This window comes from Cryptomeria japonica, chromosome 10, assembly GCF_030272615.1.
Source record: "Cryptomeria japonica chromosome 10, Sugi_1.0, whole genome shotgun sequence".
Classification (NCBI taxonomy): Eukaryota; Viridiplantae; Streptophyta; class Pinopsida; order Cupressales; family Cupressaceae; genus Cryptomeria; species Cryptomeria japonica.
In genome coordinates this window covers 14,516,171-14,532,834 of record NC_081414.1, presented here as the reverse complement: position 1 = coordinate 14,532,834, position 16,664 = coordinate 14,516,171, and the positions used below count along the sequence as shown (strand labels likewise).

Genomic DNA, 16,664 nt, shown 5'->3' with positions numbered 1-16,664 from the left:
GTACATTATCGGCTATTTGTGGAGGTGGAAATCACCAACACAGGGTTTTGACTAAGGAAAACCCCTATATAGCCACCCAAACCTTCCCTTTTCAGTTGCAGGTACAGAAACAGGCACCCAGAGGCAGTCTCAAATCTGGAAAAGGCATCAGAACCACTCAAAAGTCTTAGAAGTGCATAAATCTGTCAAGGACAGGGGCGTGGCGCCTTGGTCCTACCCAGGACAGGGGCGTGGTGCCCTGGTCCCTCCATTTTGTAGTCAAATTTGATAGGTTGCAGACTCAGGACCTCCAGTTTGCAGTGTCTCAGTTGCAGCCTCCTGTCTGCAGAAACAAGACAGTGGCGTGGCACTTTGGTCCAGGTCAGTTTTGTTCAATTTGCAGCATTAGGTACACATCCAGAATCCTCCCCCTTTCATGCTTTCAGTATCTTAGTTTCAGATTTGCAAGTTTGTGCAATTTCGAGTTCATTTATGCTTCATTCTTTATCTCCTAATCTAGTTGATCATTCAAACCCTAGTTTTTCTCATCATATACAACAAGAGGGATAGAAACCCTAAGAGATAATCCTTGGCTATCTCTTTCTCACAAGAAGTAGCCAAAATGAGCTATCTCCCTAGGCTCTTTCGTATTCTCAATGTGTTGGCAAAATTGGGTTTAGGTCCTAGTCACCCAATCTCGCTTTTCCCGCCACCACACATTCATCTTTTTTTTAAACATAGTGTTCAAGACTTCGGATCTACCTCAAGTGGTTAAGCTTACTCAAGAGAAAACTTGCTCTGATACCAATTGTTGAACACACACTGGATGCTGAGAGAGGGGGTGAAAGGGGGGGGTGGGGAAGGAGTGAATCAACATAAACTAAAATCTTAGAGTCCAATCTTACATCAACAAGCTTATTCCAAACATTTACATGAAAGAGTATTAAATGATAAAACATTCACACGTGAACACCAATATTTTATACGTGGAAAACCCAAACTGGGAAAAACCACGATGAATGTCAACTCACAAAATCAATCGTCTCTATAGAAATGTTTTACAAAAGGAGGCTCACTGCTTCGGACTTGTAGACCAAAGCTAACTGCTCTTGGGGCAAGATACAAAAAGGGACTTACACACTGAAACTAATTGCAACAAGGCAAGATACATATGTATAGCTTATGGAGAAAGAACTGCATAAACAAAGACATCTTAGTATGTTGTATCAATTGACACCTCTGCACTACAAACTCTTCTAATACAATAACTCTGATCACATCGATATCCTTACATCGAGTCGCACACACTTACTAGCGAATTCCACACTCGCATATCACACACACATTTCTTTTCAACAAATATCACATATATACCAAACCAAAACAAAACATCTTCACCAAGTCGGCCAAAAGAAATATTGTAATATGTAAGCACATTTCCAACCCAAGATATACAACCAGACCAAAATATGAAACACAAGAACATAATCTGGACCAAACCAAATCAAACGTGCAACACCGGACCAAAAGAATATGTTACATCTAACTCGATAATATAACCCAATCATATAATTGCAGAAGTCCGAACCAAAACAAGCAACAACCGAACCACAAAGATCAAGCTTCCAACTGTTCTCTACATAAAAAAAAAAGATGATATCAATCGGATCAATTGCCAATGCAATCTGTCCACATCCAAACCAAAGAACCAATCATAGTGACTTCCGGTCCAAAAACATAACTGCAAATACTGCAAATACTCCAACACTGTAGCTTAATTCTACTGATGTCCGGACCAGAACCCATCCGGACCACATTGTTTGACATCAATGCCATTAAAGCATATATCTGTAACAAAGGACATACTCATTCAATCAATGGCACTCAAGGCTCACACTTAGGATTCCCATCTTCCTACAAGACAAGATTGCATTTAGTGGAGCTAGTTGAAGCCTGCTACACAGTAGCTCTTCTTCATCATCACCTCTAGGCTGGCCTAACTCCAAATTATTCCTGTACATGTGGCTACTAAAGAAATTCAATGTGGCCACTAAAGAAATTCAACGTAAAAATGTTAAAGAATGATAATGATGGCTGGGAACTTCCTATTGTCACTTCAAGCCCCACTAGTCATTCAACCCATGGTACTGAAGGCTCACACTTAGGATTCTCATTTTCCTACAAGACAAGATTGTATTTAGTGGAGCTGGTTGCAGCCTGCTACACATTGGCTCTTCTTTATCATCACCTCTAGGCTGGCCTAACTCCAAATTATTCCTGTACATGTGGCTACTAAAGAAATTCAACATAAAAATGTTTAAGAATGATAATGATGGCTGGGAACTTCCTGTTGTCACCTCAAACCCCACTCTGGGAAAATCGAATGACTGGAATCCTCATCCTGCCTTTGCTCTTCCAGCTTAACAATTGATGTTTATTTGTTTATTTGTTTTAACGTTCTATGTTATTGCCCCCACATACCAACCTTTTTTTGAGAATATGTGTAACACTTCCTAATAATAATAATAATATAGGCACTATTCATAAAGAAACTTTATTTTTTAATTTTAGATGAAGAAATTGATGTACAATCCATTCTATAGATATTGAATACAAATGCTAGGAGAAACTAACAATCATATTCCTTTCCATAGATACAGTAATAGAATTGTGATTTTAGATGAATACGGTAATACTATAACTTAAGCATACCCATTTTGTTCAGTCTTCATCCAGCTATATATGATTAGATTAATTCTTTGCATAATTGCTGCTCGCTTAAATAAATTATTTACATAATTGCAGAGGACTTTCTATATTAATAAATGAACAATGTCTGATGATAAGCCAAAATTAAGAAAGGAAAGCCGGTGTTCCCATTGTTTCAAGGAATGGGAGAAATTACTACTTTTCCAGTTGCTCTGCATGTTTCAAGGTGGGAGAAAGCTTCCACCAACTGCGAGAAGGGGAAGGGGCCTTTTGGGTCAATAACAGGCTTCACCTTTCCACTTTCCACATATGGATTCATTTTGGAAAGTACTGAACCATTGGAAGTCACTACAAATCTGAAACCTGGGGGTACTACAGCTCCAGTCAAAACAACAACGCTACCTCCTTCCTTTACAACCTTAACTGCCTTGTCACATTGTCCTGCATTTTTTTCAAAAAGTAAATATTAGTACTTTTGATCAAGAGGGAAACAATATTCTTTATCAAATTTCTCTACGAACTTTAAGGAGATTTGTTGAATGGAAAAATTTATTATAGTGACTACTCTACCTATTTGCAAATGGGTAATTTCTGCCTCGAAAACAAAATGATATCTGTCTGTTTTGCAAAGCAGGTTCCAAAAGTATTCGGATTGGTATGGGCTTTGGTCCCTAAAATGCCTTTTGGATAAATTTTTTTCATATATATGATAATGATAGGAAGGCAAAATTTAGTTTTGCACATTGAAAGGATGAAGACCAATATCAGGTAGGCATCAGACAACTTACTAATACCAGTTGATCATCACAAACTCCTTTTACTTGTGGTAAGAAGCGAAGAAGCTATGGGAACGCTTGATACTTTCAGTTGCAGATGCCAAGAACAAGCTATATCGTTGAGTCCAGAAGTAATTAGTGACTCAGAAAGCCATGGAACAGTTTCAGAGTGAGGCAATATATCCATCTCAGAGGGGAAAGTACAAGAAGAATCCTTTTTTTTCTGCTAATGCTTTCCAACTTTAACTTATAGTGGGGTAGAAAACAATTTTTATTCTCAAACCATGTGATCGATCATAGATTGCTCTTTGCAGTTACCACTTTAACTTCGGCTTCCAGCATAAATCAAAATTCAAAATGAGAGCCAAATGAAATTTATTTTAATCCATAACTGCAAAACATAGGTCACAAGAAATAGAAAGTAGAGTAAGCATAGATGGCAGGAGGAGAACGCCCACAACAATAAATTGCATGACTGCATATTATATGCAGAAATATATCTGTAAGTATTAATTTCTTGGGATCTAGAAGCAACACTCGAATAAAGATGCATTTTTAATCCTTTAAGAAGATTTCCAAGGACTAAATACTCAAGAAACGAAAATATTTATCACAAGGAATGCAGTCATACAGGAAAATACTGAGTGTCCGAGACCAGTGGATCAACTGCATTTTTAGAAAATATAAAGATGGCTACATTCTTAACAAGTAGCACTTGAACTCACCAAAGAAACTCAAATAGGAAAAAAAGGGGGAAGAACACAGAACCAAATAATCAAGAGCAATGCACAAAGTGGATTTCTCCCCCTAAACAATATATTAAGTTGAATTTTGATAATGTCTCCGAGGAGAATCCTAATCCAGGGAATGCCGAAGGATGCTTCACTCTAAGAGATGAAGAAAGAAAGCTTGTGTATGGAGGATCTGTTTTTAGGGATCAAGATGATTAATGAAGTAGAATGGGAACTTTTAGTAGCAGGATTGGCAGCTAAAATGAAAATTTTGATTGTGGAGGGTGATTCAATGGTGATGATAAATGCATTAGAAAGAAAGCGAATTAAAATTGGAAATTGAATCATTATGTAGAAGAGGGAAGATGTTTACAGCAAAGTTTGAGAAGCTCTGTTGTCAGCTTTGCAAGTGAGCATGGAACCCTTTGGCAGATCTTTTAGCCAATTATAGGGTGCATCAAGCTTCAATTATAGCAATTTGTAGTCATTTGTCGAAAGCAAGGGTGGGATTGGAGCATCATTTAAATAATATGCCACCTTAGCTGATCTCAAATGATACATTGGGCTTTTTCTAAGGCGGTGGGGTTCAATAAGTGCCTTTTGTGAGTCAATTCTTGTAAGTGTGTGGGAAATAAGAGAGAATTTTAGCCACAGCTTTGAACGTATCGTAAAGTATGGATTACATTTATTAAGACGTGTGAGGTGCCATGTAAAGGGAATATGGTGTAGTTAGTTAGAAATGTTAGGTTGTGCTATGCTTTGCAGAATTTTCTTCATTGCTTGTCTCAGAGGTGCTCTGTATCAGTTGTTTTATCAATGTTCTTTAGTATGCCATGTAAGTAGAAGGTGAAAAATGGCAGATCCTCACTCAAAAGGTATGGTTTTTATATCAATGCTTACACTCCATTTTCCTTGCAATTTCAATGTGGCACTAGAGTTTGTAAAATCTATACTTGGGGATGATGGTCTTGGTGGTGGAGATCCTCTGCATTCCAAGGAGATGATACGATAAGATTTGTTAGAAGAAGTGGCTACTGGGGTTCCTAATGCAGCAATGCAAGTAAGCTGCTTCAAATGTTCCTCCCTGCCTAGTTTGAAGAAACGCTAATGCTAACAGCAAGTTTGGTGCATGTTGAACTGTTGAAGAGAATCTTAAAGTAAAGCCTACATTAGGCTCAAAAGGAGGAGAAAATATAGAGCCTATGCTAGATAGGGTCGGTGTACTGAAGAACGAGATGTGTCTTGCATGCCTATTTCCATGACTTGAGAAAGGTCCTGCATGGCTTTTGTGTTACCCATTGCAATGGCAAGCTAGAAGCATCCAACTACCACACTGTCCTTACCTTTGTGGTGATATGGTGCATTGTTAAGAAGTGGAAGGAAATTCTCCTTCGGTTTCATTTGAATGCCCTCAATCCTCTAGCTTATTCTGGAGAAACTACGATGTTGGAATTTGTAGATAGGGGAGACACTTCTTCATCTAGCATGGGTTGTTGGACAGTGAAATAAAGGTGGTGGCAGGGTTTGCTTTTTGTTTAATCCTTGTGGTTTTTAGTGGCCTTAATGTCCTAATTTTGAGGTCTTGGAATGGTGTTGTCCATGCCTCCTATTTTGTGTCTTGGCTCCTAGACTTAGGGTTTTGATATAGGATGTCATATGGCAACATAGGCTTATGGTGATATTCAAGTGATCTCTGGCATATGGAAATTCAGTATTTCAGGTTCCTCTAATGTTGGTATATCCTTGTTTTGGGCTAGTGACTGGCTCTACATGCTTCTTCGAGTGAATGAGTTTGTTCATTACGAGGGGCATTTTGGCTTTTGATGGTGACATATTCATAGAGTGGTGGAGGATTCCTTTTTTGGGCTTCTCATATTTACCATTTCAAATCTTGAATGATCCACAGAGCAATAATAGCCGTTTAGCAAGTTTTTATATTCCATATGTATTGTCCTATTTCTATCTTGAATAGAGGCCCTTATAGAGACCCCTAACTATTCTATCCAAAAAAACATATAGCATTTTAACTAGAGTTCTCTTTTAACTGGCAGTTATCTTATCTCACTAACTATTCATTTCGTGTATAATAAGGTTAAAATCAAATAACATTTGACAACTCAAAGTTTCAATATTTCGGCAATTCCATAGAAATACCTCAAGAAAACTTATTTTTCCTGATGGTGTACTTCTGGAATCATTGAGTACGTTGCTGTAAATATTTGTACTTCTTCTTGTTGTTGCTAATAATGCTTGGTTACCTTGTAGTAAAGACCGTTTCAACATAAGATATCAAGGTTTACACGGTCTAAAAGTTGAAATAAAAACTTTATTCCTGTTCTTCAGTTGAAATAAATTTTATTTCCAGTCTTAAGTTGAAACAAACTTTATTTCAACTTATGGACCATGTAAATGTAATAGAGCTTCTGACTAAGACTTGCGTATGAATTTTTTGAACCATCGGCATTTGGAATCACACAAAGTGATTAATCATCAGGATGAGTGTGTGATACCTTGTAGACTAGAGCTCTAATATAGATAACTCTCCTTAGTACAGTAGATGCCCAATGGATCCAAGCAAGAGAATATCTAGCTGTTTAGCCTATTTAGCCACATTTCCATAACATAATAAATAAAATTGAATTTTCTCAGTTATGAAAACTTTTGAGTGTTTGCAGGATGAGTCTCTAGGATTGATTCAAGCTGAAGCCCTTATCATGGTTTAATGTCCCTTAGCAAGAAGGCTGAAATGGCCCTTAATGGCATAACAAGCACAATCAGCTATAAAAACTTATAGATGCTTTTCAGCTATAAAAACTTATAGATGCTTTTCAGCTATTTATTGGATCCTGCCATCATCGTAAATTAAAGCTACTAATTCTATCCAGACAAAAATGGACAGTTCTATTTTCATTTTAGGAAAGCATATGCAAATTGATTTTAATAGAATAAAATTGCCAAAAGAAAAAGCATTCAAATATAGAAGCTATTGTTGGAATATATAATTTTTAATGAAGCTAATGCAACTTTTCAAGTATGTCCATATAAACAACAAGAACTTTTTGGTTTGTTTCTTCTAATTTTCCATACTTACCAACTGCATCGTAGACAACATCATACTTCTCAGGCAATTCTTCAAAGTTTTGTTTAGTGTAGTCAATTGCCGCATCAACTCCAAGACTCTTCATAATTTCCAATTTCCCAGTGCTTGAAGTTGCTGCAATGAACGATGCCCCAAAGACTTGTCTTGCTAACTGCTTCACAACAACAGATATGCATCTACTAGTTTTAGAAATGATGTTTATCTCAAGTGTGACATGACATGCTATTTCTCAAAACTCTGTTTCATGTATTTCAGTTCAGGAGACATGACTTTGAATAATGTAGTTTCTTTTTCATTCTTTGCTTCTGGAATCTTATTTGCATATTCTTCTCTATTTTTACTTTTTGCCTGAACAATGTTCTCATCTAAAAAACACAAGAATAATTACTTGCCTGTATGACAAGACTGCCCACACCACCTGCACCTCCCAACACAAGAATGGACTTTCCAGGACCAAAACCTGCTCTTTCAAGGCCTTCATGTGCAGTTTCAATGGCCAGAGGAAGACTCGCTGCCTGGGCAAAGTCTAAATTTTTTGGTTTTAAAGCAACGAGCTTCGCTTCTACAGCTGTGTATTCGGCAACTGAGCCATATTGCTTTGGGAACTCCAAAGCCTTTTCATTAATGTTTCCATATACCTGGTCACCTTCCTTAAACCCTTGCACCCTACTTCCTACCTTCACCACAGTGCCAGCAACATCGTATCCTGGCACTGTCTGCATAAATGCAAAAGGGCACATTCAGACAACGTTTACAATCTATAACAATAGCAGAAGAACAAACAACATTCAACCATGCTTCCAATAACCAGTAGCCTGCTTGAGAGATGTACCTAAAAAGACTTGTATATACTTAGATATGTGAGGCAAAAAATTAGAAACACCATACACGTCTCCAAATTTTATATTGCAAACAGTTCGAGTTCTATCATTATCAGCAGTTGCCATGATGATTCAAACTGGTTGCATAACAGAAGGGTGAAAAGATCAAAGAGATGAATTTTGTAAAAACCATTTGTTGTTTCTTCACACTTATTTGTTTGTGTCTATGTGGGTCTTATTGCTTAATGATTATTCTGTAATGTACAACATTTAAGTTAAAAGGTCATGGGGAAATTATAAATCAGAGAAAATGGTTGCTACAATAGTGACTTTAAATATCCTACATTGTACAAAATTTCAGGGTGAAGAGCCCAAAGTGAGATTTTCTTAAATATACTGATCCTTCTTCATAATAATAAAATATGCTTAGGTTTGCATGGCTGCAATGTGGGTTTTATTAACTCATGATTATACTGTAAGATACACCGTAATTTAGAAGTTAATGAGAAAAACTACTAACTTAAAAAAAGACACAACTGTGATGAGTTAACAATACCCTACATAGTGAAAAATCTCTTAAAGACTTAAAACAGTGAAGAAAACAAGAGGGGTCACTAATTTTGACACAAAAAACCCCACTGCTTGAATTAACTGATGATAGGTTTTTAGGGGAAGCTTCTTCCCAAAATGCAATAGACTTAAAGATGTACAACTTACATGTTTAGACTTAAGCTCTCTCTGAGTAACTCATTGTAAATTCTCTCTTAATCCAATTGAAAAAAAATGTATAGCATAATTAACTAAAATTGGGTTCTATGAATTTTATTTCTTTCTGCATTTCCGGATTAGAAAGATATCACAAAACAAAACCTCTTACAGAAGTTAGAACGAGCTACAACTAAAATGAGCATGTATTAGGAGACCTTTTATTCTCATTCCCTCTTAGGCTAGCAGAATGAGAATACAAACCGGAAGAGGAGAATCAGTGGCCTTAAATTTGCCCTGCCTCCGCTTGAAATCAACAGGATTGAGTGCTGCAGCGCCAACTTTGATGAGAAGTTGATCTGGGGTGAGCTCGGGCACAGCCACCTCCTCTTCAAACTGCAGCACATCTACGCCTCCATATTCCTTGTATAGCCACGCCTTCTGCATTCCTCCACTGGCACTGGCACTGGCACTTGCATAAGTCAAAATTCCGCTCTCATGTCTGCCCTTGTTCTTTATTTTTCTGAATGTCAATCTTCCATTTGAGAGCCTGGTTTTGGTTTGGATAAGGGGAGGAATGCCTGCAATGGCAAAGGCAGTTGCCTCCATACTCTCGTCACATTCATATGTGGCTTTGCTGCCTCCCTATCAATTTAATGCACCAGATGAGGTAGCTCTATGTTGTATACTTACCACGTGGCAACGTGGGAATTACCTCGGCTTTTACTCTCCTATGCAACCCCCTGGAATACGGCAAAAACATAAAAAACAGACGATGCTTCTCGAATTATTTATTACTATAAAATAATAATATTAAGAGTGTTATTTTTATTGATTTTTTTTAAGTGAATTTTTATTTTTTAAAATCTCTTGTGTGGATATATTGTATTGTTAATGGGAAATAGCATTGTTTAGACATTTTTTTAGGTTAATTAACTAATATAATTGATAGACACATAATCTTATTTTAAGTAATCAGAGTTAGATAGGTAAATTAGATTGAATAAATGTTAATTTAGAAAATCATAATAAAGATAAAACTTACTATAATGTAGAATTTGTTAGTTTGGATATAAAAAATAAATGCTCTTGTTATACTTTTTGTTTGAAATTCTATTCAAAATTTTAATCAATTTTAGTTCAATTCTATAATTATAGCTCAACTCTATGCTAAATGAATCTAATCCCTAATGTGTTGTCTTAAATTGGTCTACAATGTACTTTTACTATCTAATTTCATGTACTCTCTATGATTCATTGATTGTTAAGGATAAGTGGTCATTAAAGATATCTTGGAAAAATCATATGGGTCAAGTTCTCTTAGGTCAAACCCTTTGATTAGATTGATTTTACAATGGAAATGATGAAAGATTGAATGTCTTAGAATGATTTGATGTAAAATTGGATGTCTTTTAGTGCTCCAAAGCAAAGTGTTCCAATAATGATTCATCTCTTCAATGCATTATATTTTTTGATAGGAATTCTATCATAATTGAATGTGCTCCTTAAAATACTAGTCCATAGCAGTTGATCATGCAAACATGTACCAAGTTGGCTGATAATGGCTAGCAAAATAGGCAAGAGTCAACAACTATTTTGAATTTTGGGTCAATTTTACATGGCATGGGATCACTCCTACATGTCGTAAGATTGACTTGCAACAAGAAAGCATAATTATCAAGGTGATAAGTTAATGTATGAGAATAGGTGCAAGGATAAACTTAATAAATGGTGATTTCATACAAATAAGTGTATATATGGACATAACAAGGTGAGATGCATGGAAATATGTGTAACTAAGGGTATGGAAGGTTCAAGGAATGAGTCCAACCTTGCACAATAATGTGTCATTTATCAATACATATAATTTTTTAAGACATTACATCAAAATGGGCCCAAAACTAAATGGAAATTGGCATGCTTATGCAATTTTACTAGCACAAATCTAAGTGTACCATTATTTATTTCGATTTCATTTAAAAATTACATCAACATTATTTATTATATGTGGGGAAAACCTTTTTGAGAGAAAAATCCATCACAAAAAATACAAGAATTGTATTAATCCAAAAAAAATTAGTTCATCAATACAACTCATACATTCTTCTTTAGATTGATGGCTTACTAACACATTCATCTTTTTCTTATTGAATATTATTCTAGAATGACTTTGATTACTTTTCTAAAAGAGAAATCAAAAGATTTTGATACGTTTAAGGCTTTTAAGACAATGATACATAATGAAATCATAAGAACAATCAAATGTCTAAGATCAAACAAAGGTGGAGAGTTTACTTTTGAAAGATATGTAGAATTATGTGATGTGCACGAGATCTAAAGATAATATTCTTCTCCTACAACTCCTAAAAAAAATAGAGATGCAAAGAGAAAGAACCAAACAGTATAGGAGATGACAAAAACCAAGTTGAGCCAAGAAAAGTTGTTAGACAAGTATTGGAGAGAAATTGATCAGACAATAGTATAGATTTTAAACAAGGCTCAAATTAGGATGAGGACTACAAAGACTCCATATGAGTTATGGAAAGGAAGATCATCTTTAGTTGGGCATATCATAATATTTAGAAACAAGTGCTATATCAAGAGGGAAGAAGAACATCTAGGTAAGTTGACTCCAGACCTTATGAAGGTATTTTCCTTAGTTATTCTATGAATAGAAATGTATATAAATGAATATTATAATAAAATACTAAGAAATATTATGGAAGGTGTCAATGTAAGTGTTTACGAGACAATACAATCAACTAATGTTCCAAATGAATATGACAATGATGATTTAGTCCACAATGGAGATGAAGGTACATGAAGAGAGTCAAAAAATATTGTTGACTCCGATCAAGTATGTCCATAAGAATTATTCTAAAGATCAAATCATAGGAGACAAAGATAGTGGATTTCAAACCCAAAGAAGAACTAAGAAAAAAAATGAATACATACATTTTTCCTTACTGTCAAAAATTGAACCAAGAACTTATGTAGAGGCAAGCAAAAAAAAGGTTGGTTAGAAGCTATGGAGGAAGAACTATCTCGGATTGATAAGAATGAAATTTGTGAGTTGGTTTCAAGATCAAAAGACAAGAATGTTATTATTACCAAATGTGTCTTTAGGAACAAGTTGAATGAAGACTAAAAGGTGATTCCAAATAAGACCAAACTTGTATGCAAAGGATATGCTCAAGTTGAGGGAGTTGATTTTGAAGAAAAATTTGCTTCAAAATCAAGGTTAAAGGAAATCAATTTTTTTCTTGGCATTATCATTATTCAAGAATTTCATGATGTATCAAATAGATGTAAAATCTGCATTTTTGAATGGTGAGCTAGAAGAGGAAGTCTACATTGAACAACTAGAAGAGATCCAATGTTTAGACAAGCATGATTTTGCATGTAGGTTAAACAAGGCTCTTTATGGACTCAATCAAAACCCCAAAGCATTGTTTTACAAATTGGATAGATATCTACAACAAGAAGGTTTCAAGAGAGGCAGTGCAAATAGTAATTTGTACTTAAAAATAGAAGGTGATCAATTATTGATTGTTGTTTATGTTGATGGCAATATTTTTGGAGGTAACAATGATGCAATGTGCAAAGAGTTAGAGGATGCAATATATAGAAAGAGTTTGAAATGTCAATGCTTGGTGAGTTGTCATTCTTTCTTGGTGACAACCTTGTGTTTTTGTTGAGAAAGAAGAAAGATTTAGTATCCCTATCTAGAACAAAAGTGGAGTACATTGCAATAGTTTATTGTTGCACTGATTTTTCATGGATGAAGCAAAATTTTAAGGAGATGAAAGTTATTTTTGGTGCTCACCTATTTCCATTCTTTGTGATAATACAAGTGCCATAAATATTTCCAAGAATCCGATGATGCATTCAAGGATAAAACATATTGTGCAATTAAGTATCATTCTTTCAGAGAAGGTTGCAGACAAAGAGGTGAAGTTAGATTTTGTTGAGACTAAGGAAATAATTGCATACATTTTCACAAAGCCTCTTCCAAATGATACTTTTGAGTGTCTCAGGTAGAATTTGGGAGTGGTTTCTCCCTCCTCTTAATTCAATAGGAAGCACAAGTTGAGCGGGAGTGTTGACTCCCTACCAGAGGATGATTTGATGGTCTTGTAGAGTGTTTTAGATCATATTTTAGAATGATAGGAGAAATCAAACTGATGAAGTAAGGAACTCAAGATGAAAATGGAGCATATCTAGAAAGATCCAAAATGCTAGCATTATCCTTTGCCATTGATGTCAAAGGGGGAGAAAGAGACCCAAAATGCTATATCTTTCAAAGAGGAGTAAGGTGTTCAAATGCTCAGATGCTTCTTGTAGGTCATGTATACTCTAGAGGGGGATTTTATATCTAGTTTAGTTTGTGTTGATGTGCTAGTAGCATTTTAATTTTTTCCATCAATGAAAAAGGGGGAGATTGCTAAACATATGTTTTCATTGATGTCAATGGTGTTTCTAAGGTTTGACAAAGGTGTGATGTCTAAGATGTTAGTAGATTAATGAGAATTAAATTTAATTGCTTCTAACATGATATGACTTAGTATTTGAGTTTCAAATTGGCAAGCTATATTGGATAGCTCTCTTAATGCTATAATTATGCTTTGATTTGAGTTGTTTTTTATTGGATATCTTATGTAGTATTGTCTAGAGGCATCTGCAATATACTTTTGATGTTTGTTGCTCATGAAAAATATGTACATTTAGTTGCATTTTCAGAGCGTTGGGTCTTGCATTCTACTACAAATGAAAGTTATGGCCTTCAATTTGGATGTGAAGTAAGTATACACATGACATATCACATTTTATAGTTTTAGTGGTTGAGCTTCAATAGACAAATAGTTTTAAGTGATAGAGTGTTCACTACGCTTGTTGGCTGACTAGGTTGATGTTTTGGTTTTATGTGCTAAAGGATTGTAATGTGTGCCTACCAGAAGTAGTGTGTGATTATGCACTAGGGCTAGTGGAATGTGCATGTTGGGTAACAAATAGCATGTCCCTTCTTCTAGAGTAATATGTAGGATTTTGGACTGAGCCTATTACACATTTGATGCAGGGTTTATTCTTGTGGCTAACTTGTAGATGCATTAATCTTATTCTAGGTTGACATGTAAATGTAATTATGATTGTAATTTATATATGTGGTTGATCTAGGTTCATTCGGGCATTTTGGTTATTTAATATATACATCTAAAATGTACAATAAATGTGCAAGTATGTGGGTGATGATGTGAGTAGCAACTCAATCATTATGTCTAGTTTTGATTGAAGATCATATGGACTATGTGAAGGTGTTTTGATGTTCACATCTAAAGCAAGCTGATTATTTTTCATTGAAGGTCCGCAATTCACTTCTCTTGTATTTATGTGAGATTGGTGTCTCACATGTTGAACTGGTACTCAAATCTTGGAGTAGGGGATTGGTGTCTCCCGTCAGTTGTTCCCTATGTCACATTGTAAATTCCTTATTCTATTCCTTCTTTTGATTTGCTAGATCTAGGTAGTAGATCCAAGCAACTATTCTCACCATGTTTTTCCCATATGTGGTTTCCACATAAATCTGGTGTTCTTTGTATGAATGTGTGAATGTGCCTATGTATTCTGATAACTTACTTTATCATTAAATAAAAAATATTAAATACTACTTTGATAATTCATGGTTCATGCTTGGAGAAGTCAATAATGATAAATGTTTAATCAAGTTGAAATTTGCATTTTTTTATTCACCTTCACCCCCCTTTCAGTATATCAATGTGCTCTCATTTTCTACATGTCATCATATCTTTTCTACACCTTATCTTGCACCAAATAGTAGCTAGGACTTTGCTCTGCTAAAGTGTATGATGAAAATGTTCAAATCTATGACTACTATGGTCAATTGTGGCTAAAGAACAACTATGTGAATTTTAGGAGAGTAAATGATGCATTAACTATGAAGCTAGTCAGAGAATTAAAAGGTGACTAAAGGACAAATGATCTCTTTAGAAGTCATTCAGTTGATCAATCATTATGGTGGCCACTTTATTTAGTTCCAAATGTTTACTTACATTAGGGTTGTTGGCTTTGATAGTCTACCTTACAAGTATAGAGGAGGAAAATTGAACCCTTGTGAAGGGTGGCTGGACCCCATGAGGACTCAATATCCTTCTCTCCACTTCGAGAAAACCTTCAGGGTTCTCCTACCTCTAAGTTTGCTCCCTAGGATGATAAAGTGTACAAAACTATGAAGTGTTGAAAGAAAGGTATTTTGACTACAAAAGCTAAAAGTATGAGTCACCAAGACCACTTGGTGAACTCCATACACTCAATTTCCAGGATGCATGCATGGGTTAGGGACTACATCGCAACACATTTCCTATATGGATGAGGTATGAAGGTCTATATTTGAAAGCACAAGATAACTGGAACTCAAGTTCAGATATTAAATGCAATAAAAATATTAACAAAAAGCCTAACAAAGTAAAATGAATTTACAAAAAGACAAGAAAGAGAAAACGTAATGATGGGAAACTGGGTTCGCAAGTTTATGCATGCAAACTAAGAACTAAACCTACTTCCTCAATTATTAAATTTGGAAGGAAAATGGATGATCCACTTGGCTCAATCTCAAATCTGATTGAAAAGGACTAAGCACAAGGTGAATTTAATACTCCTTGAATTATGCTGAAAATAAGCTATATAAAATTATAAATTGAATGGAAGATCTAAGACTAAAGATGTGAAATTGATGGGTAAAAGTACAATATTGTGTCATGTTTCAGGCCAACTTATCAACAAGAGTGAATTGAAGTTTTTCTAACTAAAAATTAATTTTAGCCAAACATATGGTCTATAGATTCATTATAGATAAGTTATATATGGACCACAACTTTTCCAATTGGAAGTGTCTACTAAATGTATATTTTATATCACTTTGGGTCTAATTACCAATTTTTTTATTTATTTTTTGAAAAAATCGATGTTTCAACAACTCCTACTCTTATAAATAATTTTTTTTTTGAAATGTAAAAATACCCTTTTATAGATCTACAAGTGAATATTCCAAAATATATCTAGATTTTAATATTTCAATTATTTTTTATATTTTACATTTTATTTTTATTGAAAGTAGGTCATTGGCACTTAAATATAAGATTGATTATCTTGACAAGAATAAATACCAAAGTTTATTTAAAATTTTTGCTGAAAAAATATGATGCACTAGAGAAAAGAATATATGTCAAGATGATACTATTTTTTTCTATTGGATAAATAATGAATAAAAAAAGGTGGCAGCAAATAGAAAAAGTTATATTTCAGTACATGCAAATTTTTAAATTTATTGAAAAATATATATTTATAAAGAATAATAAAAACTATATCCATTCACTAAAGTTTTAAGTTATCAATATAAACCAAAAAATTGAAGAAAAAAGGTAAAATTTATTGATTAAAGTGTGGCAACTTGTGTAACATCAATTTTAGCATTTTACCAACAACTAAATTATAGTGTTTACTTTATACAAAAACTATATTCAAATAATAAGTAGGAGGTATTTTCCACAACAAGTCAAACTATGATATTGCTATCAGGGTTCAACTGTGTAGTTTTTGAGTCAAACTCATTAACCCATGTTTCACGAGTAGTGGCTCACAAGAACCCATCTCTCGTGAGAATGAATGGTCCACTTAACACTCATTGCATCTAGGTGATGCTCACAGGGGTGAAGCATTGGGACCTCCTAGGAGGTCAACCATCCCAGTACTACTCCAACTCAAGCGCACTTAACCATAGAGTTTCCTCCAAGGTTAAACCCACTTAGCTTGCAACTCCATTTGCAAA

At 34.8% G+C, this 16,664-nt stretch overlaps 1 protein-coding gene across 1 annotated transcript; it reads right to left on the bottom strand.

The window, feature by feature from the left end:
• Positions 1–2,517: 2,517 nt before the first annotated feature.
• Positions 2,518–9,476, bottom strand: LOC131076710 (2-methylene-furan-3-one reductase). The gene is made up of 4 exons (XM_058014012.2): positions 9,086–9,476; positions 7,684–8,011; positions 7,287–7,442; positions 2,518–3,129 (listed from the first exon to the last, which is right to left on the bottom strand). The coding sequence occupies exons 1-4, from the start codon at positions 9,428–9,430 to the stop codon at positions 2,864–2,866; spliced, it is 1,095 nt and encodes a 364-aa protein (XP_057869995.2). The 5' UTR covers positions 9,431–9,476; the 3' UTR covers positions 2,518–2,863.
• Positions 9,477–16,664: the final 7,188 nt, after the last annotated feature.

Excerpts from the sequence above, each read along its gene's own strand:
- LOC131076710 (XM_058014012.2), bottom strand. The coding sequence starts at position 9,430 with ATGGAGGCAACTGCCTTTGCCATTGCAGGCATTCCTCCCCTTATCCAA. Across the intron at positions 8,012-9,085 it reads CCACTGATTCTCCTCTTCCG|ACAGTGCCAGGATACGATGT; the intron begins GTTTGTATTCTC and ends GCATTTATGCAG. Across the intron at positions 3,130-7,286 it reads TGTTGTCTACGATGCAGTTG|GACAATGTGACAAGGCAGTT; the intron begins GTAAGTATGGAA and ends AAAAAAATGCAG.